Below are 27,952 nucleotides of genomic sequence, written 5' to 3'. Positions count from 1 at the left end.
TAGTTTAAAACTTGTTTCAGTAAGCAAGAACCCATAAAATGCAAATTCCTGAACAAATTGCCTGAATATGCACCATGAAATATGTGTATGCAGAACTGAAATGTTTGGATTGAATATGCATAAAAACGACTTAGTTTAGGGAATGTTTTCATAAAATTCTACATAAACCGCAAAAGCACAGAAGTGTCAGGGACTCAGAGCTGGGAAGTAGCTTACACCACCCTTAAACCTCCACCATATCAGAGGGTGGGAAGGGGATGTCATGCTCGGCAGTCAAGGACTTTGGACTCTTTTCATCAGCTTAACAATAGAAATGTTAATGAACTCAATGTACCATTTTGACATTTGATGTCTCTAAAGGGTTTTTGCAATCACGCACAATAGTTTGGCTAAGCAAAGTGTACGGATGCTGTACAATAAACCTACTAAATGGCAAACAATGTCCAAAACAATGGCTATCATTACATGTCTCTGGAGAGGCACAGAATAGGAACCTTTGAATTCAATGGACAAGTCTCTCAGTCTCTCTCTCTCTCTCTCTCTCTCTCTCTCTCTCTCTATATATATATATATATATATATATACACACACACACACACACACACACACACACACACACACACACACACACACACACACACACACACTTGGGAAGGTGAATGAATGAATGATTGAATGAATCAATGAATGAATGAATAACATATGTTTTATAAATCATTTTATTATTAGATCTTAGCTGCTAAGTTAGCCATTATGTTCTCCATATTTTATAGTATATGTGCTTTTGCTATTATAAGGTTTTAGAAATAAGGAGGTCTTTTACTGCAAAATGCCCAATCCCTACACTCCTATCAAATTGGTAAGATCCACCAATGGGAACACAGATAGTTATGGTTAATTCTGGCATGAATGATATCAAATCGTAGGTGTTTCATGAAATGCCTAAAAAAACTTTTGTTGTGATAGGAGATATTGGAGGTTTTGTAAAGTTTAAAAAAGATAGCATTTACTGGTAATTGCTTGGTGATTTGAGAACAGAGAGTATCTTGAAAAGATGATGGTAATACTGTTTGTTTGAAATTCAGTAATCTGATCTTTTCTGTTTCTTCAGTAACCCCATGGTGATTTGAACTGTGAGAAAAAAACTTTCATCTTTGCTTTAACTGGCATCTATTTCCATCTTTGGTAATAGGCAAGCAGTGTAGTAGACTATTCCACCCAGACACACACGCACATACATTAGATAAACAACACCCACTAAAATAATGTTTTCACTCATTGCTTTATTTCGTATGCCCCAAAAATTGTATTTGTAATGGACACAAAAATAGAGAGGTTGCTACTGGAATTCTTTCAAGTAAATTTGCCCCTTGGCACTCTTTAAATGTTCATAATTTGGTCGACTTAAATTGACAACAACACCAAGTGAGTGAGTTAAGAGGTTAAATTAAAGGTAACAGTCAATTACTGCTGATTGACTCTATAATCCTGTAAATTAAATAACTTGAATAAGACATGAAATAAGTGTTTTACAATGGATTATGATGGGTTACTCATAATCCATTTACTTCTGTCTTTAACAGACAGCAGGGAGTACTTGAAACTGTGCAGGCACAAACTGATCATTTGTAGACCCTCTGTACAAATGCCATTCATGTTTGTGCTGCAATGGACACCAAATGGTCCCACCAAAGGCTACCTTCATTTGATTTAAGGGTAAATCTGTTTTTGGAGATTTTGTTCATGTTTTCTCCACCGTCACCTCCTTTTAAAAAAATAATTTAATGGACTACATGTAACATTTAAATAAGATGAATATGTACATGGGTGAATATGAAGCAGGATCATTTCTGAATATTTTGAGGCTCCAAGTGATGTTCTCCTATCATATTAATATGTGGCAAGAATAATTAATGATGATTACAATAAAATGTAATAAGGACTAAGATAAGCACAATAAAAATAATAAATACTACATAGTTAATTGTATAATAAATATAAATAGTAGTATCTTTTCATATATTCTAGCTAATTGACCACTAGTATTTTCTATTTAGCTACAGCAAGCCCTTTTCTGCCTTTGTATACATTTATCATTTCCAGATGTGTAGGTGCATGTCATGTTTTTTTAAGCTGCTATAAGAGATATTTTTAAGAACACTAGTTAAAGTATCATTGCGTAATGACACATTACATAATGATACATTTAATTATAATAGCTACCCTAAGAATCTAATGTCGAAGCTAATGTTAGGATAGCTAGCATAACATTTTTAAACTATATCTTCACGTATTAATGTTAAGATAAATGTACAATTCTCTTTCTGTGTTTCAGTAAAATCACATTGAGAATATTTGTTACTCCACCCGTTTCCTTGGATCACTACAATTCCCAGCATTTTGATGACGAAGTACATCCAGCCAATCACCAACCATATACGCGTTCATCATCACCGGACTATTCAGATCGCCTACTCATTTACACTACCTATTTATACCTGCCATTGACTGACACACTGCGACGTATTGAACTGTCAGTGCATGCCGAGCGTTATTTTCGAATGTCTTACGGTATTTCTGATATTTGTCCGTTTACTCACGTCTGTTTTTGCCTGCCCCATTTGTATTCGTCTGCCATATAATATTGTCTTTAGGATTTCTACCTAGGACTGTTTATACCCTGTTTGTGATGCACTCTGGCTTTGTTACCACTAAGATTCTGGTTCTCACCCTTGCTTATATTTTGATTACCGAGTTGGATTATCCTTTACTGATGAAAACATTTTATCTGCGAGCGTCTTGCTTTATCTGAGTCATTACAAAATTATGAATATTGAGAATAAATTGCATGGTACACTAGTATGTACTTTGCAGTTGGTGTTTTTGTGTTGCCAGTATGTTAATCTGATGGAAACAAAGCATGATAAAATAGGAGCCATAATATATTCTATACTCTGTCTATCAGAGCTCTCACTATATAGTTCAAGCATTCAGGCTTTTCCTTAAATTTGTTACCTATCTGTGGTTGGCATAAGACATGATTTTCTGACTGAACATGTGCAAGTATGGACATATAGTGAAATTTCTCTATTCAGTTTTGCATATTGGGTATGCCTATTTTCCAGTCCATACAATTTACATGAACTTAAAATATGTTTCCAATCGTTTGATGCAGTACTAGAATTCCAGCCAAAGACCTTTAAGATGTGATACAGGTACTGCTGGTCAGATAAATTGTTTTTATGATTATGCAATAGTTGGCATTAAAAAATATCTTCATTTTGTTTCTGTGGGAAAATTACAATAAAATAACTGTGGTTCTTAGCATATGATGCTTACAGGAATAAGAATAGTAACAGGGAAAATTTAATAACCTCAAATTCACACAGATTTTTCCCCAAACATTCATCCAAATTGGCCAGTGTGGTTTAGACACAATATTACTTGAAACACTTTATTTCTTAAATTTGCAAATATAAACTACATTGCCTGGCCAAAAAAAAGGTCACACACTTGAATATTTCGTTGGACTACCTTTAGCTTTGATTATGGCACTCATTCGCTGTGGCATTGTTTCCACAAGCTTCTGCAAGGTCACAAAATGTATTTCTGTCCAGATTTGCATTAATCTTTCCACAAGATATTGTATTGGTGATTTGGACCACTGCGCAAAGTCTTCTCCAGCACATCCCAAATATTCTCAATGGGGTTCAGGTCTGGACTCTGTGGTGGCCAATCCATGTGCGAAAGTGATGTCTCATGCTCCCTGAATCACTCTTTCACAATTTGAGTCCGATGAATCCTGGCATTGTCATCTTGGAATCTGCCCGTGCCATCAGGGAAGAAAAAGTCCATTGATGGAATAACCTGGTCATTCAGGTAGTCAGCTGACCTCATTCTTTGGGCACATAACGTTGCTGAACCTAGACCTGACCAACTGCAACAACCCGAGATCATAGCATGGCTTTTACAGTAGGCACTAGGCATGATGTGTGCATCACTTCAGCTGCCTCTCTTCTTACCCTGATGCACCCATCATGCTGGAACAGGGTAAATCTGGACTCATCAGACCACATGACCTTCTTCCATTGCTCCAGAGTCCAATCTTTATGCTCCCTAGCAAATTCAAACCATTTTTGCCAGTTAGCCTCACTGACAAGTGGTTTCATTAAGGCTACACAGCTGTTTAGTCCCAATCCCTTGAGTTCCCTTCACATTGTGCATGTGAAAATGCTCTTACTTTCACTATTAAACATATCCCTGAGTTCTACAGTTGTTTTTCTACGATTTGATTTCACTACACCTTTAAGTGATCGCTGATCACGATAATTCAAGATTTTTTTTCAACCGCATTCCTTCCTCAAAGATAATGTTTCTCCATTGTCCTTCCAGTTTTTAATAATGCGTTGGACAGTTCTTGACCCGATTTTAGTAGTTTCAGCCATCTCTTTAGATGTTTCCTCTGCTTGATGCATGCCAATAATTTAACCCTTCTGAAACAGATTAACATCTTTTCCACAACCACAGGATGTGTCTTTTGACATAGTTGTTTAACAAATGAGAAGCTACTCACTGCATCAGTTAGGGTTAAATAACTTGTTGCCATCTGAAACATAATCACCAATGCCGTAATTATCCAATGGGAGTTTCTTACTTATTTGCTTCGTTAAATCCAGATGGTGACCTTTTTTTGGCCAGGCAGTGTATCTGTAATAATCTATTTTACATTTACATTTACAGCATTTAGCAGACGCTCTTATCCAGAGCGACTTACAAAAGTGCTTTGTCATTTACTCATAGAATATATCCAAGTACAGTATAGTAGGTTAGAATTAAACATACCAATGAACTAGAATACTATAGAATACAGGGATGAATGCTGATACCTAGAAGTGCAAAATACATAAGGTCTATCTTAAACAATGATAAATGTTATAAACAATTTTAAAAGTAGGATTAATTATGTAATTTTTGGCAAGTGTATGAACTTTTTTGGGGGAGCTGTGATTTACACACCCTTTGTCAGTGAGTCATACTCTGTTTATTTTAGAATGAATGCTTCATAATTAATATATTTTAGAAGTTTGTGGTTTAATGTGGCACAGCATATATAAAGGAACTCACTTGCGACATCACTACTAGCGTACATACAACTTACTCACTATTGCTCAGTCTTAACCAGACAGTGACGAGAGCCAGACAAAAGTCACTGGTCTATGATGTTTCTCTTACTCCCAGGGAAATCCTTCAGTAAAACCAGAATTTCCAGCCTATGCTAATCTAATTAGAAAACCTTTGGGGACTTTCCATGACATTCCTGGCTCTGGGCAGATTCAGTCTCAATCACTTATTTTCCCATATCATAACAATGTTTAAAAATAATTACATCAAATATATCCTATGGAAATATATACATGTGACAGAGGAACATGTTCCTGGTCATCTAAACCTGCGGATTGACTTGCTCATATCTTGTTGCTCAGTCTCGACACTTTCCCTCTTGATGCTGCTCATAAAGGCAACACATTATCATTACAAATCCAGTAAATAGAACAGAGACTTCCTACTTCTGCTTTGTTTTTTCTTCTTCTATATATTTGACTTTTTAGTAGATATTTAGCTAAATAAAGCATAATTTTGTGTGCCTGTAGCTCACATTGTAGAGCTGGTAGAACAGATAGAGTAAGGCCATGGGAGTGATTCACAGTGAGCACACATATTAATATATGTACAGTTATGTGCAAAATAATATCAGTGTGTTTAAAACAACTGAGAAAAAGCTCAATCCTCATAACAGCATTTATTTCCATATACACAAAGGCACTGGGAGCACTGCACATTCAATTCCAAATGAAAACATGAACGAAATATCAATTTTTAAAGTGAAAATGAAGAAAAAAGAATAATGGGCTGTTAAAAAAATAGCAGTGTCTTCATTTTCATTTACAAACTGGAATATTTACAGCATAAACTGAAAGTTGTTTACAGATTTAGCTTTTCTGTTGATCACTCAACTAATATTTAGTTGTATAACCTTTATTTCTGATAACTGCTTTACATCTGTGAACTAAACCTCTGACACCTGCGAACAGATATTTAAACCCAAGCTGACTGTACTACATTCCACAGTTCTTACTCATTCGTAGGTTTTGCATCAAAAACAGCATTTTTGATGTCACTCCACAAATTCTCAGTTGGATTGAAGTCTGGGGATTAGGCTGGCCACTTCATAACATCAATCTTGTTGGTCTGGAACAAGGATGTTGCCTGCTTTCTGGTATGTTTGGGGTAATTGTCCTGCTGAAACATCCATTTCAAGGGCATTTCGTCTTCAGCATATGGCAACATGACCTCTTCCAGTATTTTGATATATTCAAATTTGTCCATGGTGCCTGGTATGCGATAAATGGGGCCAATTCCAAAGTATGAGAAACATCCCCAAACCATTATGCTTGCACCTCCATGTTTTACCTTCTTCACAGTATACTGTGGCTTGAATTCAGTGTTTATGGGTAGCCTCACAAACTGTCTGTGGCCTTTAGACCCAATAAGAACAATCTTGGCTTCATCTGTCCACACAATGCTGCGCCACTTCGCTTTAGGCGCTCTTTAGGCGCAATGTGCTCTTTGGCAAACTGTAACCTTTTCAACATGTCTTTTTTTTTGGGGCAATGGTACTTTACAAGGGTTTCTTGCAAATAGTTTGGCTTCACATAGGTGTCTTCTGATTGCAGTACTCACAGGTTACTGAAGATCTTCTTTGATTTCCCTGGAGCTGATCATTGGATGCTTCTTAGCCATTCTTGTTATTCCATGATCTACGTGGATGCTAGTATTTCTTTTCCTACCACATGTTTTGGGTTTTGTTTGCCATTTTAAAGCATTTGAGATCATTTTAGCTGAGCAGCCAATTATTTTCTGCACTTCCTTATGTTTTCCCCTCTCCAATCAACTTCTTGATCAAAGTTTTTTCTCCTTTGGTACAATGTCTGGATGACCCATTTTACTCAATGAGCAAGGGTTAAAACCAGCAGGTACATGTGCTGCCCTCCTTCTTTAAATGAAGGCCATAATTGACACCTGTTTCTTCATAGACTGAATGACCTCACTAATTGAACTCCACACTGCTATTAATTTGAATGTGCCCCTTTCATTAAATAAGTCAATTACACCCAATTAGCAGCGTGCATGTCATGACTGTTGATTCTGTTGGTAGTTTTAGTAAGGTTTCTAGGTTTGACTTTGTGTATATGGCCATATTGGTGCTGTCAGTTGGTTCTCAATTTGAAATACATTACATAGGCTACAAATCTGAATAAGTATAATGAGAAAATTTCTCAGCTGGTAAACATGTCAAATGACAATAAATATAAACTGAAGGTAACTAAAGCTGTAGATACTGCCAAGGAATTCATTCATTAGTACTGGCAGGGCAGGAAAGAAACTTCTCAAATTTTGTTATTTTGACTATATTGAAACTTTTATACATAAAGTATAATGTATATTTATTTACCAGTTTGCTGTAGTTTATATTAAAATCTCATTCATCCCTTGTGTATTTATTTCTTTACATCAACAAAGAAACACATCATACTTTAATTCAAGGCCCCTTGTGAACTTTAGTGAACTAAATTACAATTGATTTTCAGGGAAAAAAAAATGACCTTAAGTGGGGAGGAATGGGGCACAGAGGAAAAATTATGTCAGAGTCTAACCACTGACTTATAATGAACGGAAACAACACACACTAGACAAATATGCACGATCCAAAAGGAAGGGTCTAACTGGATATATAGTATTTTCCCTGACCCATGACAGACGAGTGAGACAGAGACTCACTGATCTTTAACATGGCACATATGACATTAGATTGGTCTTTATAAAGACTGCAGAACTGGTAGAACCCCAAAAGAACTATCCAGGACAACCTGGCTATATAATATAACATGAGCTAACTCATGTGCTACATATAATGTACACTGGTAAGCTTTCCAAGAAAATGTGTTAATTGCATGAAAAGTACCCTATAGAACCTTATGATCTTGTCAGAATATACAGAGTTGTGTTCTCTTGGCAAGAGTCCTATGTCTTGTGAAGAGAGGATTAGGGTTTTAGGAATAAGACCATCTTTTCATGTACCTGAACCAGATATTTAAGGGCTGTGGATCTCTTTTATTACCTAACCAAAGTATGTTGGGAGCAATTATATAGACTTACTGGGAGTCTCCAAGGGCTGCATTAAGAATCTGGTAGTGTGGAGTAATTTGGATTCTCCACTTATAAGATCATGGGATTGTGTCTGTCTTCCAAAAGAGTTTTTGTTGCCACAGGGGTTATCCTAGTTAACACCAAGCTTACATCAGAAATGTCACGGGACGCCCCCCCCCCCCCCCCCCCCACGAGTCACGTGGTATGGCCTGCCGCGTGCAGGGGGGTTCACCCTTATTTGTAGCCACGCCCTCCGTGGTAGCACGCACCTGCACAGAGCTTAAAGTCTTGATTTTGTATGTCTATTGAAACCTCTGCTAGTGTGTGCATCGTGTTGGTCATTGTTTGTTTGCTGCTGTATATAAAACGTGTGTGTGGCCATTGTTAAATGTTACTGTAGCCTGTGTTTAGTTAAATGTATAAGTCATGTCTGTCGTTAATCTTGTGTGTGAGTGCCACCGTTGTCGTTCGTGTTTTATGTTAATAAATGTTTCCTTTTTGAGGGAGTCTGTGCGTCCTGCTCCACGCCCATTGGCACTTGGGCCAGCGGCAACGTTACAAGAAATAACACTTTCCATTGAGATAAAAGTTTACTATTTTAAAAACCAAGGAATTATGGGGAAAAAATGGGAGAAAATATTCAAACAAAAATCACAAACTCAGATCAACACAGGATGGGAATCATTTAAACAAGATGTTTTTTTTTAAATAGTCCCTGAATTATATGTGCTACATTTTATTACTATGTCTTAATAGGTGGGGAGGGGTAAGCACAGAGGAAAATAAGTCAGAATTCAGAATTCAACCATTAATATAATCATTATGAAGGAGGGAAGTACTGAATCAAACAGTGAAGTATTTTCACTCATAGTCAGGATTCTGAGATTTCCCAGCTCATAAAAAAGATTACATACCAGGGGCTGAAGACAGTGTGTAACACGTTTTGATAATATAATGATGGGTGTTCACCAAGTTCTTTTTACAATATTTTTCTATTAATAGTTTGCTTTCATAGTCATACAGACTCATAACAGAAGGAAGAAGTGTAGCTTGTGGGGCAGCATATGACTTGCCAATAAAACATGTTAAACTTGGGGGATAGATTTATATTACACCTACAAAGAACAATGGGAACTACATCCTTGTGGAGGTTTTGACACTGACACAATACAATTACAAAGTTATTCCATAGTCATTAGGTTATACAAACACAGTTCAGATAATAAGCTTGCAAGTCTGAGTCAAGTGAGGGTTGAGTTTATTTATTTAAAATGCACTGTGTAGCTGCTGGAGAGGAAACTTATTTTTAGTGAGTTTTTATTTTTTAATAAATTTTACAATTTTTAAAAACTTTTTGTTTGTAGTTTTTTTTTTGTTCTAGTCATTCTCTCTGGGATGACAAAATAACTATCTATTAGTATTCAATCCATCTGCATAGAAATGCTTCAATGATTCATTTCTGTATGTCACTAAAATTTGCAAATTTGTTTTTTAAATAAACGAGGTATCTTCTTCAGCTAGATAAAAGATACTCGGTCCATGATGCCAAGCCTAACTCAGTTTAAGAATTAAATAAATGCATTACTGTGTGCCATAAAATGGTTGAGTGTTTTAAAACTGTTGAGAGCTTTCTTTTCATACAGACTGAAACACTTAGTAAAGTTTAAACTTCTGGATGGTCCTGAGTGTTATAATCAATTCCTCTTCATTTTTAAACATTGCTTGTTAGTTCTCATTAGTTCTTCCCCTTCTCTGTCACTTTAAAATTCTGCAGACTGAGCACTGGGAATAATAAGGGTCTGTCAGTAATGTTCCGTTCGAGCAGTAGAACACATTCCTACACTGTTTTTCTCCCTTCCAATATGCTCAGCTAGCCATGCCAAACCTCAAGACAGCAACAGAAATCTATCTTTATTCAGCTGGTTCAGTGCAATAAATCACGGAAATTCCACAATGCAATTCCAGTTTAAAACAACACAGAGAGACATACCTATCTGTTGTAACTAGTTGTACGTTTCTAGTTTGTCTTTGTGAGGTTAATAAATCTTATGCCTAGGAAAACAGTCTACAGAACAGGTAGTGATGGAAGCCAGTTTACAATTTCTCTGCCATCTCTGCCTCTGAAAAGAAAAAGTGATTTTCTTGTCACAAAAAAACCCCCAATACCAGAGACTGCATGAAATGCTGCAAACTTGGATTTCTCTTTCTAAAAGGCATTTTGTAAACTGTCTGTATATAGCACAAAAATTAATTATGAACAACCAGAATACATGAGCCTTGCTTAGAGACTTGTATAAATGTGGCAGTCTACAAGTCCTCTTCATGGGAATAGTCATACCACTTTGTACTCATCTAATTTGAAGTGAGGGATGTTTAATAAGTGTTACTCATATCATGGAGCATTGTTTTAACCCAATCTCTTGCACAAGATATTATTTTAACAACAGTGCTCTAACTGTTTCCAGGCTGCAAAGAACAATATCCTCCCTGTGCTTTTTCTTTGATGTCAGGATGGAGTGAGGGAAGAAAGTTATGACCTAAGCACTAGTATTCATGTGTCTAGGGTTGTTCTAAAACTGATAACATTTGTTAACATTACATTAAAAAAATTAAGCAAGAAAAATAAGCAAGCTACCAGCACTAACAATAAAAATTAGAAGATAACTGGGCACATGTAGGCACAGTTAACTTATCCTCAGACATAGGCATTTCCCAAAAGAAACTGTACCCAGAAAACGTGAGCACAGCATTCTTCCTGCCTTTTTCATCACATCAGTGGCATCACCACATGAATACTTGACCACTTCTCTCACAGCTTCTGGATCAATCAACAATGGAACATATTATTTCTTTTTTTCATTGAGGATACCCGTCACAATGTAATAATAGAAAGTCTAATAAAATGTGGCACCATGCAATGACCAATAACATTCTACAGTGGTCCACCCTGTTTCCTCCCACTGTCTGGTGCCAGTATCTGCTCTTATTTTCCAGAGTTCAAGTGATTCCATGAAACTTTCCTGTTCCTTTCCTCACAATCTAATTCACAAAAAAATTGCATAACTTCCACCCATATGACCACCTTAATTCCAAGTAACCTAAGAACATTCTCCAGTCAGCTAGCCATTTCTGTTTGCTAGAATAAAACTATTGCACTAAAATACAACGTTGTATGTTCTAACCAAAAGGCCTTAGATTTTAATGGAATAGCTTTTGAAATCTGCATTAACTTCAGTACATTCTGTGATGATATTATTATTATTTTTATTTTATTTAAATAAATTGGTTTTGTAACATCTTCTTTTCCAAAACTCTTCCTGGGGTGATAGATTCCAGGATGTAATAAGGTTTTTTTAAATGTATTATTATTTCATTCAATGTCTGTGTAATGCAATTCGAATTGCCATTCGTATGTAAAGTGCTATACAAGTAAACTTGCCTTGCTTTATTACATTCATGGCTGTGGTCGTTTGATAGAAGGCCTTCAATCATTTCCTCTTCGATGGAAAAAATACATTTTAAGCCTGGTAATATGTTTTTTGTGTATACCCAAATGGAATTCAGCCATTGTTTACAGTATTTCTGTGCTTTGTAGTATTCATATGTGAGATTCTTTCTCTAATATCCGTTTCATATTCATGTTTCATGTGCCTATTTCTGGAATTAAGTAGCTCGGCAGATGGTCTGACACATGAACTCGCTATGGCCTGAGGACTTATGCCAAGAATCTGACTCTCAGCCCATGTTTCCTATGTCACTTTTTTTCTTCTTTTCTGTTTATCTATCTTTTCTGCTACTATGTCATGCACTTTCGATGGAAGAAAAACATGCACGACAGCTCTTACGAAATATCTCAAGACAGAGGTTTAAAACAAGCAGTGCCATCTATTTGTGGAAAAAGAAGCAGAATCAATCCTGTAGGCTGTTATGTAGCCTGTGAACTGCCCGACATGGAGAAAGTTGCCTGACGCCCCGGGATCTGTGCCAGTTCAACCGAACTTCCTCTTAGTTTTCCAGACTTGGCAATCGCTATAAAAGCAGCAATAGAAACACAAGAGTCGTGAGTACGAGTAGACAAGACATTGCACGAAAACGTAGCGTTGTAAAACGTAAGCCTATATTATATAACTAGACAACGACATTCCCACACAGATATGAAGAATTTTATAGGAGTAGTCATGGCGCTTGCACTTCTGAGAATTCAGGGGAAAAAGCCAAGTAACGGTTATTGCGTTGGTGCGAAATGCTTTACTGTCTATACAGACAATGTGGACTTTAATTCGGCACGAAAATCTTGTCGGGAGAAGGAGGGACATTTAATGACCGTACGAACGACTGTGGCAGACAATGTAATTTCAGATCTATTGACTGGAGTTCAGGGAAGCTTTTGGATTGGTTTACGATACACGGATGAGAGCTGCTCTGACTCGTCGCTTGATCTGAAAGGATACTCATGGATAACGGGAGATAAAAGAACTAACTTTACAAACTGGAAAAGTACTGAGAAAGTATGCTCCCAGCGCTGCGTGTCACTATCCAAAGATGATCTAAAATGGACGGAAAGACATTGTAATGATGCAATTGAAGGATATTTGTGTGAACACAATAATGCTATTAAGTGCGAACGGCTTACGTCCGCATCAACGGTTCTGTATGAAACCCCTTTAGGATTTTCAAGAGAGGATCTCATTGAAGTTCCCCAAAGAACCAATGCAACGCGAAAGGATTTGGGAACAAAACACACGTGTGTAGAAGGTCAATGGTATGCTGCACCTTGGAACTGTGAAATTTATAAGGGTGGGTGTAATCATAGCTGCATCAAGAAGAATGATGCATACATTTGCACCTGCCCACCTGGCTACAGACTTCAAAGTAATGCAGTCAGTTGTTCCAAAGCACATGATGATCCATGTCTACATGCAAGTTGTTCACATGAATGTTCAGCAATGGGAGATGACTATGAATGTCATTGTAAACCTGGATTTCAACTCAGTGGAGACAGAAAGACTTGTAAGGACATCAACGAGTGTGATGATGATAGACTGTGCCCAGGAGAAAATTCCCACTGTGTCAACACTGACGGAGGCTTTGATTGTCGTTGTAAAGATGGCTTTAAGAAAGGAAAGGACACTTGTGAAGATTATGATGAATGTGTATCTGGACCATGTGAACACATATGCATTAACACTGAAGGCAGTTATTACTGTGAATGTGGTGAGGGATACAAAGTATCATCAGAGGACAAAGATAAATGTGCACTTTACTGTCAAGACTGGGAATGTCCAGCTGTGTCCTGTGACCCTAACAACCCATTTCAGTGTGATTGCCCACGTGGGTTCATTATAGAAGAGAGGTCAACAGAATATTTTTGTATTGACATAGATGAATGTGAAATGTTTTATTGTGATCAGATTTGCAATAACACTGCTGGGGGTTATATTTGCTCTTGCACTCAAGGTTTTAATCTTATTGATAATACTCAATGTGTGCAAAAGGAAATTGTAGATGGATCAAGTACCACAACAACCTTTGACATCTTTTCACCTACAAGCAGGTCTCCAACTGAGATACCAGCCATCTCAGCTGGATGTCTACTTGGAATAACTCTGTGCATCATTGTGGTGATTATAGTGATGGTCTGTCTCATTCTTTGCATTTTGAAGCATCAAGGAAAAATAGATAGGTACAAATTCCACAATGAAGTTTGCATAGTTTGCAACAAGTGACCACAGAAACATACTCCAAAAAATTTGTCTCAAGTAAAACATCTGACACTAAGCATCAGGGGAAAGATTAGGTATGGAGTTTGATATTGACTGCATGAATAGTTCTCTTGAATTAGACACAGTTGGGATTATTGAAAAACAGTGCAACATCTCTGGTACAGAGAATTCTTAAACACTGGAAGGAGATGGGGCCTGTTGTTCTAGAATTCATTAACACCTGGATAAAAAACCTGGTTTAGTCATTGGCTCAAGTAAATTTAAAAGTATTTAATTTTTTCTCCCCAATAGAAATGAAAAGTTTTACTACTTTGATTTGCATCCTGAATGTTTAAATGTTTTTGGCATTTGGTGTAATCTTATATTAAGTAAATGTATTTATTCCAATTGCTGCAAAACATTTCCAATTACGGCTGCTGTGAAGTGTTGTGAAGCATATATATAGTCTATGTACAAGATATATGATTTTACTGAAACTAGAGAGCTACATGACAGACCAAATTGTTGTAAGTATATTATTTTAAAGAAACCAAAAACATTAAATAATGGTTTGTTTAATATGTGCATCATGGGACACCTGTTGGTTTAGTTGTATGTTTTAAGCATTGCCTTTTAGGGTTTTCTACACACCTCAGATTTGTGTCTCATCATTACAGAATAAGCAGTTTTATTGAATGAGACCACTGACCAATCTTAGTAACAAGGTTAGCAAGAAAACGTTTTAAAATGTTTAAATGTTGTTAATGAGGTGAGTTTTTATACACCAGTAATGGCCAACAGGTATGGGGTGCCACACTGCTGCATAACCCATTTTTTCTACTTTAACCCATTTCATCTTATGAAGAGTTTTATTAAATAAGCCAGGTAAAGCAGAGCAGATACAATATTAAACTGCATGGCGCTGTCATGAACAAAGATTTGGCCTGAGTATTATGGCTATACACCATTTCTTTTAAAGTTAACTCAATATCCTTTACCCAACCCACTAAGGTTAGGGTTAGGGTTTAAGTAAGACTCCACTTTACCACTGGAAAACCAAATCCACAAAGTCAGAAAGATGAGTTTCACTGGTATTATCAGCAGACTACATGTTTTACATGTTATTAGACTAATGTAATAATGTATGTAATTGAATAGTGTCATATGTATTAAGTGCTATTAAACATTACAGTTATTACCTTTTATTTTAACAGGTTTTTAGCTTTAATGTAAGGCTATGTATGTCTACATTAGATGAACTGTGTAGTACTTACAGCTGGTTTTTAGGAGACCAAAAGTAATAAGACAGTTGGATATGTAGTCTGTAGTCTAATTGCACAATTAGTTCATGCACAAGAGATCTAAAAAAGATTCAGAGTTAATTCTTGGTTATGATCTTTATATCTGGATTTTCCAGGGTTGTCTCTCAACATGACTACCAAGATGTGTCAATGGCAGTAAATCAGGATATAGAAGGCTGAAAATCAGAATAAATAAATGAGAGGTGTTGTGACAAAATGAACTGTATGTTACACTGTTGAAAAATTGACAGATATTGATGAACCTATCAATAGCAAAGGCCTGGGAAAACCAATGAATATAACAGTAGTGAATGACCAAAGAACACTTTCAATTATGATAAAAAAAAAGGGAGCAGTACACCTCAGGAGGTTCATCACAAAATACAAATCACTGGTAAGCCTCAAATCAAAAAGGACCTGCTAAGAGTTTGGTTAAAGGCCTACAGATGTCTGGCTTGAAAATGATTTATATAAATTTACAGTGATGGAAGGTCTGGAGAAAAAAATGCTCATGAGCCAAACAATTGCTCATGACCCAACCCATACTATTGTACCTATGAATCAAGGCGGCATGGTCATCTAGGCCAGTGGAACTTACTCATTTGTCCTTATTCATGACGTTGCTGCTGACTACAACAGCTGCAGGCATGAAGTCTGAAGTGAACAGACACATATTCTTTTTTACCTCTTAGACCAACTCTAACATATTACTAAAGCAACAGTCTAGCCATTTTATGATGGAAATTTGGAATAACCAGGTCAGTCATTCAATCTAAATCCTACTCAATAAAGAATGAAAAGAGTCTTTCTTATAAAAGGAATGACTGAAAATGCTTACAATACAGGGATGATTTGGGACATTTTGTGATGTCTCTGGGTCTCTTCATGCAGACTTCAGGATGTCATAAACTGTAAAGGAGTTATAGCCACATTCTACACAACAGTTTTATCATATTTAATTTGTACAGTTAATTTTTTTGTTACCTTAAATATTGAACTACTTTACTATATAAGTACTGGGGGTCAAATATGGTTCACCTGATATAAACATAAATGCACTCAGATTAATGTAGACATACTACAGCTTACATAGTCATTATTTATAATCCAATGTGATGAGGTATATCAAAAAGCACACCCTGAATAAGAAACTTATTAGGGATTCTTCTCCTTGCTTCAGATCTTATGGTCTTGTTTTCGTCAAATATTTAATTTGATGTCAAAGGTGATAAAAGTTTAAAAACATCTATTTAATAAGACTTTTGTTAATTTTTCTAATGGTCAAATATCCTCCTCTGGTGGTGTAGAATAGAATCCGCAGTGTGTTTTAGAGAACACTTTATTAACTTGTGTTTATTAAAGTTTATTGTTTCCTTCATACAGTTAGTATGACATGTAATTAATGTAATGAGGGTATTGTTTTGAAAATATAGAATCGGGGTGAGGGGTGGGGGTTGTTCAAAAATAAAATTATAGACATATTAGATGGTAAATATACAAGATTTTACCAAACTGTGTGTTAACAGGGACAATGCACATTAATTAACCTTAACCCAGTGTGCTAGAGTTTACCAAATGGCTAATTTTTCACTCATCTTCACTGGAAATGTGTCTGGTGAAATGTCTTTAGCTAGAAGCAAAGGTTAAAAAACACTTAAAGCAGCACACAGAAAATGAATACAGAGCAGCAGTTTACATGCAGGCAAGATACATAGATACATACTACTTAAATAGACTAACACAGAACAGCTAATATGCAAGCTGTCTCACAAGGAATAAAATGGTGTGTGATTAGTTAAATGGCACTTTGCCAAATACATCAAAACAAAATGAGACTTATTGCACCTTGATTCATGTTCACACACCTGAGCAAAAAACAATAAACAATTCCTGTAGAATTCTGCTTCTGATTTTGACCATTCGACAGATACAACTAATTTAGAATGTTGCTGCAAGAATTTTGACCAGGTCAAAGAAAACAGAGCACATTGCTACAGTTCTAAAATCTCTACACTGGCTTCCAGTTAATTATAGAATTGACCTTTAAAAAATACAATTATTTTACAAATCCCTAAATAGATTAGGACCAGGTTTCATATTTATATATGGCTTTATAAAAGTGGATTCCTTGCATCAAAAACTAAAATGTCCAGGAGATGGTGATGTTGCTACCTGTTCTATAGGAGCACTGACATCACATTTCCATTGGGATATGCCCCATTAGTTGGAGTGAGTGGCAAAATGTTCTACAAAATAGCTTAGTTTATTAGGGGGAACATCACAACAAAGAATGAAAGAAGTGATTATCTGCTTAATTTAAAGATTGGAATTGACAGTGATCCAAATTACCAAAGAAGCTGTGCTTCTTGGACTGATTTGACACCAGGAAAATGCACTATGCAATGCACAGAAAAGCCTTAATTGACACAAGGTTATACTACAAGGAAGGATTTGTTGGTGAAATTAAAGTGATAAGGACACAACTGGATAATCTGGTTGTCTGTGGACAAATTTCTACAAAAGTTTATATTTCATTACTTTTACTTGGAAAACTTTTTGGAAGGCCTACTTTGTTTGAAGCACTGCCACTCAGTAATGTTATATCTTTGTGCAAGTTAAACAACTTATCCTCCTTTGTTACCATTAAATCTGACTTATAAAATATAAATTTTTGCTGTAATCAGAATATTTCATTTTTCCATTCCAAGTATAGCTTCCAAATCTATAAAGATAGTTATCTGGCTAGATGACTAAACTGGGTTTGTCTTGATAGAGATCTCTGTCTTTTCTTTTCTTTAGCTTTCTGCGGTCTGTAAAAATATAGGTCAGAATTCTTGCATAACAATGCTTTCTTATTTTAGTTGTTTTTGTGTTTCTGCACCCTTTTTCTGCCACCCAGTGAGCATAACAGCAGTGACGCTTGTCAATAATGACATCATAATACAGCTGTTTAGATCCATTTTGTGATAATATAGTGCCAGCCTGTTGGGAGTTTGAAACACACACAATAATTATACTCTCCTGGTCACATTTATACTTTACCAGACACAGAAATAGTCACACACTCACCTCTACTCACACCATTTACTCTAGAAATCCTTTCCCTTGCTGACTCGAGCAGAATCTCACTCTGTACCCCACAAACCTACAACGTGGTCAGCCACATGGAAACACGCCACATGTGAAGTGCTCTATACATTTTTCCATCAGTCATATTTTTCATCAATATACCATATATACAAATATACACATACAAGTGCATCTCAATAAATTAGAATATCATTGAAAAGTTCATTTATGTCAGTAATTCAATTCAAAACTCATATATTATATAGATTAATTACACAGAGACTGATCTATTTCAACCATTTATTTCTTTTAATGTTAATAAATATGGCCTACAGCCAATGAAAACCCAAAAGTCAGTATCTCAGAAAATTTGAATATTGTGAAAAAGTTCAATATTGTAGACTCATGGTGTCAGACTCTAATCAGCTAATCAACACAAAACACCTGCAAAGCTTTCCTAAGCCTTTAAATGGTCCTTCAGTCTGGTTCAGTAGGCTACACAATCATGGGGAAGACTGCTGACTTGACAGTTGTCCATAAGAAGGCAGACATTGCAACCCTCCACAAGGAGGGTAAGCCACAAAAGGTCATTGCTAAAGAAGCTGGCTGTTCACAGAGTGCTGTATCCAAGCATATAAATGGAAAGTTGAGTGGAAGGAAAAAATGTGGTAGAAAAAATTGCACAACCAACAGGGATAACCGCAGCCTTGAAAGGATTGTCAAATAAAGGCGATTCAAGAATTTGGGGGAGATTCACAAGGAGTGGACTGCTGCTGGAGTCAGTGCTTCAAGAGCCACCACACACAGACGTATCCAGGACGTGGCCTACAACGCATTCCTTGTGTCAAGCCACTCCTGACCCAGAGACAATGTCAGAAGCATCTTACCTGGGCCAAGGAGAAAAAGGACTGGACTGTAGCTCAGTGGCCTAAAGTCCTGTTTTCAGATGAAAGTAAATTTTGCATTTCATTTGGAAATCAAGGTCCCACAGTCTGGAGGAAAAGTGGAGAGGCACACAATCCAAGCTGCTTGAGGTCTAGTGAGAAGTTTCCACAATCAGTGATGGTTTGGGGAGCCATGTCGTCTGCTGGTGTTGGTCCACTGTGTTATATCAAGTCCAAAGTCACCGCAGCCATCTACCAGGACATTTTAGAGCACTTCATGCTTCCCTCTGCTGACAAGCTATATGGAGATGCGGATTTCATTTTCCAGCAGGACTTTGCACCTGCCCACACTGCCAAAAGTACCAATACCTGGTTTAATAACCACAGTATCACTGTATTTGATTGGCCAGCAAACTCACCTGACCTAAACCCCATAGAGAATCTATGGGGTATTGTCAGGAGGAAGACACCTGACCCAATAATGCAGACGAGCTGAAGGCCGCTATCAAAGCAACCTGGGCTTCCATAACAACTCAACAGTGCCACAAGCTGATCGCCTCCATGCCTCACCAGATTGATGCAGTAATTCATGCAAAAGGAGCCCAGACCAAGTATTGAGTGCATATACTGTACATACGTTTCAGTAGGCCAATATTTATGTATTAAAAATAATTTTTTAAATTGGTATTATATAATATTCTAATTTTCTGAGATACTGACATTTGGGTTTTCATTGGCTGTAGGCCATAATCATACGAGTTTCACTTTTTGAATTGAATTACTGACATAAATTAACTTTTCAATGATATTCTAATTTATTGAGATGCACCTGTATACTGAGGTTCATTACCCATTTAAATACATATAATCCAAATTTTATTACCTCTTTCTATCAACATATAACCAGGATAACTTCTGATAACACTTCTAGTGCAGCCATCACTTCTGTTTGTCCACCTTCTATGAGGCTTCCAATGTCACAAGGAATGACAACTTCACATATTTGCGTTCTCAACATCTATTGCCACACCTATGTTCTGGATCACTCATACTTTGTATTTATCACCTGGTTACAATTGTTTTTCAGTCCCAGTTGTCTGTTCTTGTACGTACCTACATGTATGTTGTCTATGTTTGCTATGTACTCATTGTTAGTCCCCCGTATGTTCAGTTGTGTTTACTGTCAGCAGTTTCTATTTGTTCAGTTTGTGTTCTTGTTATTCTCCTTTTTCAACTACTGGCTCACACTTGCATCCTGCTCTGTAGCTCACCTTCCTGTATTACAAATATTTAGTACAGAGGAAATGAGGAAACATGTTCAATCACAGTCTCAAAACCTTTTCATTTGCAGTGGGTCAAACCTATAACCAGAAATGGACTAACACTGTATTTTCAAGTTAGTTGTTGGGCTGGCTAACTTTATTTAGTATGACAGCAATAACAGTGTTAAATTAATTGTTTAAAAAATACTTGCTTCCCTGAAAGAAATTCCTTGTTCTTTTGATAAATGTGCTCTTAGCCTAATTGCTAGATAGGTATCTTACATTACTACAACATATTTATTGTTTGGCACAGTTCAGGCTCACCTGTTTTCTAAAAGAAATACCTCTAAAGTTTCCTGCCCTCTGTATGCTTTCTCTCCCTTTCTACTAATTTAATTTCTGAAATCCTGATTTTTGTTTCAATTTAACCAGGTCTGAATTGCTTCTGCTCTCTAGACAACAACATGGAAATTACACATAGATCTGTGTTCAGGGGGTTCAAACCACTTTACTTTTGAGGCAGGGAGGTGGAGGTCAGGAAATTAAAGGAAACAACTTGCAGATAAACAGAACTTAATTGACAAATTACTAGTGACCCACAGGACATTTCTACAGTATTTACACTGTAAGAGTCTCAGCAGCAGAACATGTTTACAACTTTATTATAGTGTAGTTGCATACAATGCAAGCATACTGAGTAGGAATGTTATTGATTTGCAACAATTGTGTGTAGAATTGCATGCATTCTACACTTTTTTCTTTTTTTACAATTTAGGATTTGTGAGATCATAGGAATGTGACATTAGTTCCTATTGAGCTGGAAACTGCAGTGTGATAAGACATTTTGTTCAAATTTTGATGAGAGTTTGTAACAACCCATAAGAGTTGTTAAATGGTATGAAACATGTCAAGAATTGCCTTTTTTTTTGCTGGTCCACCGATTTAGCCACTTTAGACCATGCTTATTGCTTTATTCTGACATATTCTGCAGCTCTAACTAATCTCACAGACCATATTTCATAAGTAAATATTTTGTAGTTTGCTTTGTACATTATGTTGCTATTTTCCAGAGACATGCAAGGAGATTTGCATGTAGCCTAGTAGGAAAAAAGGTTTACTTCCCAATGTGAATCATGTTTCTTATGTAACCCAGTGGTTGTCACTAAGTAAAAAATGACAATAGGCTATATGGGTTTTAATATTGACTGATCAGCTCAACAGTTGATCAAATAGACATCATATTAGACACCATAAAGTAGCTTATATTTTGCAGATATCAACCACAAACGCATAAGTTAACAAAGCATTTTAAAAACCCATGAAGGTATTTCATCAGCCCTGACACAAAACTGGTCTACTAGCCCTACTTTGTCCTTCAAAGCAAGCTAGATGTAATTTGGAAAATGTCCTCTTGTGAAACCCCTTGAATGTGGTGAGGAGAAAACATTTCACAATGTTGGGAGCACACAGAAATTTCTCTGACATAAGCACCTGCGTAGGTCCAAAAGGAATTGAAACCTACCTCCGGAAGCCTTGCTTATGTATCTCTTATTGTTGTCAGTTATAATTTTTTAAGAACAACTCGCAGTGTTTTTTATTCACTCAGTAAAAGCAAAGCTTACCAGACTGTTGAAAAGAAGAGTAACGTGCTTGGTAAGAAACGTATTTAGTCTACCTCAACTTCAAAACAGCTATGTAATAAATTAAAATTTGTATGAAGAATTTATTGCAACCTGTTAAAGTATAATGTTGGGACATTACAGAATAAGCACCTAATCCTAATTTGAGGTTGTATCAATGCTGGTTGGTATATACAGGTTTTTAGACAATTAAGGAAAACCTGTATGTCTGGAATTAAGTTGGTCATTTTAGACAAATCAATATCTATACTAACAAATGCAAATAGTGAAATATAAATACAGGCTGCTATTAGCTACTATTTTAGCTGCTATTCAAAGGTTCCAAATGGTTCCAAACCTTTTTTTTTTTTTTGCAATTGTATCTGTATCTGACATTCACAAGTAATTCACAAGGCAATTAGGCTATTCTGTGATTTTTCTGTTTCTTTCCAGGGATCTCAGCATGTCAAACCAATCCAATTTCACCTTGTGCCTTTATCAACTTTGGATCTGTCTGCTGCTGGCAAAATGTTCTTCACTGTGCATTATAAGACGTGATGGAGCCTATTGTAGCATGAGTAAACTTGACCAAGTGCCAGATTTACCACATCATATAACTTATGTGGATCTAAGTCTAAATTATATAAGTGAAATTAGTGAGAAATCCTTCTTTGGTTTAGAAGCTCTCCAAGTCATTATCATGCAGCAACAAGAAATAAGACTTTTGTTAAAGAGCAATGCCTTCAGTGGATTGTACAATCTGACAAAGCTTGATCTAAGCTACAACCACTTCCTACAACTGGATATGGGAACATTCAATGGCTTGTTGAACCTTCAGACACTTATACTCACACAGTGTAATTTAAATGGTTCTATTCTCTCAGGTGACTACCTGAGACCTCTGGTTTCTCTGGAGAAACTTATACTATACGATAATGCTATAAACAAAATCCAGCCTGGTCTTTTCTTTGTCAACATGAGCAAATTTCATTTGCTGGATGTCTCCCGTAATTGGATTAACAGTATATGTGAGGCAGATTTATTTGGTTTTCAAGGCAGACATTTTACTCTTCTTAAATTAACTGACATTAAAATGCATGATATGGATGTGTTTTGGTCTAAATGGGATGAGTGTGGAAACCCATTCAAGAATATGTCTATGACTGTGCTTGATTTGTCTCAGAATACTTTCAGTGTTGACATGGCAGTACTGTTCTTTAGAGCAATCAGCGGAACCAAAATTCACAGTCTCATTCTCAATAAAAGTTCTAGCATGGGCAAATCAGTATGGTACCAAAATCTAAAAGACCCAGAAAAAAATACATTCAAGGGCCTAGCAGACAGTGGCGTTAAGACTTTGGATCTGAGTGGAGCTCGTATTTTTGCTTTAAAATATTCATTGTTTAGTTATATGCGAGATTTGGAACAAATCTCAGTGGCTTCTAATTCAATCAACTATATTGAAACTAACACATTTTTAGGAGTGCCACATTTAAAAATGCTTAACCTATCATACAACCTCCTGGATAAAATTTATTCTACAACATTTGACAATTTACCAAACCTTGAGATCCTTGATTTATCTTACAATAATATAAGATCACTTATGCCAGGTTCATTTAAAGGTCTTCCAAATCTGTTTTGCTTGAACCTAACAGAAAATTCCTTACAGCATGTATATGAAATGGCAATACTCCCAAACCTTAAAGTGCTTCTCTTGGCAAACAACAAAATTATTTCATTGTATCATCTTTCAAGCATTGCAAGAAATGTCACAGAAATTCATCTGGAGTTTAACAGATTACAGAATGCTGAGCATCTGTACATTATTATAGTGAATTTTCCTAGAATTGAAAAGATCTACATTGCATGCAATGTTTTTTTATTGTGTGAACATAATAAGAACTATGTAGTGTCACCCTCAAACAGTTTACAAGTCCTTGATCTGTCTGTGACTGGCTTGCATAACAACTGGTCAAAAAGAAAGTGTCTTGGTGTGTTTGACAACCTTCACCAGTTACACACTCTCTATCTTCAGCATAACTATATGTCTTCACTCCCAATAAATATTTTTAAGGGACTCACTTCTTTAGTTTTATTAGATTTATCTTTCAACTTCTTGACACATTTACCAAATGGAATATTTCCTCAAAGTCTGAGAATACTTAACCTGGCCTACAATCGTCTTGGTTCCGTTGACCCACATGCCTTTAGTACTCTAACCGTAATCAATATGTACGGGAACCATTTCTTTTGCGACTGCGACCTCAGAGGCTTACAAACATGGATAAATCAGACAAATGTAATGTTTTTTACCCCTATTGAGAATTTGACATGTGAGTTTCCTAAGCAGCAGTATGGCATTCCTCTTGTGCAATCTGTACTGTGTGATGATGAGAAGGATGAAGAGATAGCTGAGAATTTAAGGTTCATATTCTTCATCTGCTGCACAGCACTTATTGTGTTTAGCACCACTGGTGCTATCCTTTTTGTGTGTATGCGTGGCTACTGCTTCAAGCTTTACAGAAATGCGATGACATTTGTGGGTGGAAAGAAAACATTACCTGGTAATGATGGCTTCTTGTATGATGCCTATCTGTGCTTCAGTTCAAAAGACATCAGATGGGTGGAGAAGGCACTATTGAGGAACCTAGACACACAGTTCTCAGATCAGAATATTTTCCACTGCTGTGTTGAGGCACGAGACTTCATGCCAGGGGAAGACCATTTATCCAACATGCATAACGCAGTCTGGAAGAGTAGGAAAACATTGTGTGTGGTGTCCAGAGAGTTCCTGACCGATGGCTGGTGCTTAGAGGCCTTCACTCTGGCCCAGACTAAAATGCTACAGGAGGTCAGAGATGTCTTGGTAGTGCTTCTTGTGGAAGACATACCACAATACAAGCTGATGAAGCATGAAGCAATCAGAACCTACATTCAGACCAGGAAATATCTCAAATGGCCAGAGGACAACCAAGACATGGAATGGTTCTTCAGCCATCTCACACAGAGTCTACTAAAAGACACAAAAGTTAAACACAAGAAACAAAATGTTGAAACAACCCACAATGTGCCAGGTCATGAAACAGTTACCACGGTTTAATACAGGGGTACTTGCATCAATGAAAGTGTTTGCTGAAAAATTTTACATCAGCAGAAATCATTTACAAATATATGTGAAACATATTTTCTATGTTAGTAATGTTTTTTAACTATATTGTGCTAGTAATATACATCTTTGGTGAGGTCTTTATTTCTGTTTAAATAATTTGTATTTGTCTTTTGAATGATTAAACTAAAAGTGTTAATTTGCAAAAAGCAGTCAAAACCTAAAACATTTTGTTAAATTTGACATGTATACTGTTTACATTTCCCAAGAACCCCATGGAAATCCTAATGTACAGATACCAACAATAAAACCATGTAAATCACTAAAGTGCATCTGTCTTGGTTTTACCGTTTGAAATCAAAAACATCTTTTCACATGCTTTTGACATGTTATGTATTTTTCCCCTGCATGCGAACCAATCTGATTAACAATATAAAATACTGCTTTTCAGATTGGAGTCTAAATAAATGAGTCATACACTCAGGAACAGCTTAATCAAGGGCTTTAATTCTTCCATCCCTATCAGTGTAAAAGTTTGAAGATATGTGACTACATTTAAGCAAATGTCCTCAGTAGAGATAGAGCATGCAAAAACCAGATACTATTAGCCAGATGAAACTGGCTAAAGAGGTAAAAAGTAGTCTGCAATGTGTTAAGATGATACCAATGAAGTAATTTCCCCTGAAATGCCATGAAGAAAAAGGGAAGCCGTTACACTATATGGCAATACAAAAAAACACACAGACAATCACTATCATTCAAAACACTGCTGCAAGAGTACTGACATACACAAAAAGATGCTCATATTTCTTCTGGTTATCAGCTACACTGGTTAGCTGTCTCATGTATTATATAATATCCTCTTTCTCACATTTAAAGCTCTGCATTGTCTTGCTCCTGATTATCTTTCTGAACTCCTATATCTTTACAAGCCTTCTCACACTCTTAGATCTTCTGGCAGTAATCTCTTCAGTGTACCTCATACTCATCTTTCCTCTATGGGTGCTGGGGCATTTAGTGCTGCAGCATTGAAACTCTTCCAGTCTCTACAGGACTGTTCTTCTGTTTCAGCTTTTAAATCTCAATTAAAGACCTTTTTTATTCAAAATTTATTTTATTTTATTTTATTTTATTCTACTTTCTCCTTTTTTTATTCAACTCTATTCTATTTTGTCTATTTTATACAACACGTCTATTTTCTCCTTGTCTTTTTTCCTTTTTTCACTCATCTCAATGTGTTACTGGTAAACCATACAATCTGTAGCAATTAATGTGCCCTTGGTTCACAAATGATGTAAAGTGCATTTCAAAACCCATTCTTGGTTGGAAACATTTCATTGTCAAGATGTGCAAAGGGTTTTCCGGTTATGAAATTAAAACTGTAGCAACATTTTCCCCAGATAAATGAGAACACAATACATATTACACTATGTGCAATACAACAATGTGCAATATTGAACTTGACTAAAAAAACCTCTCATCTCACTATACGCAAATGAGAACTAAGCAATGACATCCATATGTAATTAGCTATACTCAAGTAGTAAGTTTGAAAACTATTGGTAAATTAGAACAGTTACCTGTTTTTATATATTTGCATATATAATTACAATTAATATGAAAGTCTTAACGGTTATCTTAGATCTTTAATAGGTGGCACTTGTAAGTTGCTTGTTAGCTGTAATTACTCACTACCGGTGTAGTTTCGCCCTGGCCTTAGGTGTGAATTGAGGGGCGGGCTCAGCACTTATTGAACTGAGTTAAATTAGGACAACTCCACATATGTTTGTAGCGATAATCAATATCTGGAGAAGGTTTGGTGGTGCTCTCAATCAGTTCATCTACATTTCACCTACAGGACTTCACAAACTCTAGCTAAGTATCTTCTCATATGATCTCAATGTTTTATCTCATACATCCACAAATCAAGTGTCTGAAATGTGTTTCAAAATTCCTGTCCACATATCCTACAGATCTCCTTGATGCTATCATAGACATTGCAATCTCAGCAACTTCACTTACTCACAACACTCGGCACCATCACATATCGTGGTGGCAGGAGGGCTCTGGAACTGCCAATCTGCTGACCAGAAGGCTGACTTCATCTCAGCATTAGCGTCCCTCCACTTCCTCCACTTCCTGGCTCTAACAGAAACATGGATCACCCCTGAGAACTCGGCGACTCCGGCTGCCCTTTCCTCACTTTATTTCCCCATTCTCTGAGGCGTCTCGGCAGAGGTGGTGGCATAGGTTTACTAACGTCTCGAGAGTGGCATTTCACTCCACTTTGCTTCTCTACTCTTTCCATCTCCTCTTTTGAATTTTTTCCCCACCAAACCTTTTATCATTGACATCCACCATCCTCCAGGTTCCCTAGATCACTTCATTGATGTGCTTGACATCCTCCTGAGTCAATTCCCCATACAAGTCTCTCCTTTCCAAGTTCTCACTGGAAGTAACATCTGCAAAGTCATCCTACTACAGAGAGAAATTTGAATCATCAGCATCTAATGCATGCAAGCTCGTCACTATTTTTCTTCTCTCCTTAATCCTCCCCCTCCCCCTCCTGTGTATTCCCTAACATCCAATTCTCTGACTTCCTTTTCTCCTCTCTCTTCAGATGAAATTCTTCAACTCCTGACTTCCAGCAATCCGACTACATGTCCGCTGGATCCAATTCCTTCCTCTGTTCCAGATTCCTTCCTCTGTTCCAGACAATCGCAAGAGATCTGCTTCCTTTCATCTGTCATCAACAACTCCTTATCTTCTGGATACGTGCCTACTGCATTCAAAACTGC

The 27,952-nt window shown here is 36.6% G+C and overlaps 2 protein-coding genes across 2 annotated transcripts; both read left to right on the top strand.

The window, feature by feature from the left end:
- The first annotated feature begins 12,029 nt into the window (after positions 1–12,029).
- thbd (thrombomodulin) lies at positions 12,030–15,121 on the top strand. Its single transcript, XM_027001430.2, has one exon. The coding sequence runs from the start codon at positions 12,363–12,365 to the stop codon at positions 13,932–13,934; it is 1,572 nt and encodes a 523-aa protein (XP_026857231.2). The 5' UTR covers positions 12,030–12,362; the 3' UTR covers positions 13,935–15,121.
- Positions 15,122–21,910: 6,789 nt separating this feature from the next.
- Positions 21,911–25,463, top strand: LOC113571833 (toll-like receptor 5). Its single transcript, XM_027001001.2, has 2 exons — positions 21,911–22,079; positions 22,499–25,463. The coding sequence occupies exon 2, from the start codon at positions 22,509–22,511 to the stop codon at positions 25,146–25,148; it is 2,640 nt and encodes an 879-aa protein (XP_026856802.2). The 5' UTR covers positions 21,911–22,079; positions 22,499–22,508; the 3' UTR covers positions 25,149–25,463.
- Positions 25,464–27,952: the final 2,489 nt, after the last annotated feature.

The sequence above is a fragment of the Electrophorus electricus genome, chromosome 8 (assembly GCF_013358815.1).
Source record: "Electrophorus electricus isolate fEleEle1 chromosome 8, fEleEle1.pri, whole genome shotgun sequence".
Taxonomy (NCBI): domain Eukaryota; kingdom Metazoa; phylum Chordata; class Actinopteri; order Gymnotiformes; family Gymnotidae; genus Electrophorus; species Electrophorus electricus.
The sequence above is the reverse complement of the archived record's forward strand: the minus strand, read 5'-3'. Positions and strand labels throughout refer to the sequence as shown.

Excerpts from the sequence above, each read along its gene's own strand:
- thbd (XM_027001430.2), top strand. The coding sequence starts at position 12,363 with ATGAAGAATTTTATAGGAGTAGTCATGGCGCTTGCACTTCTGAGAATT.
- LOC113571833 (XM_027001001.2), top strand. The coding sequence starts at position 22,509 with ATGTCAAACCAATCCAATTTCACCTTGTGCCTTTATCAACTTTGGATC.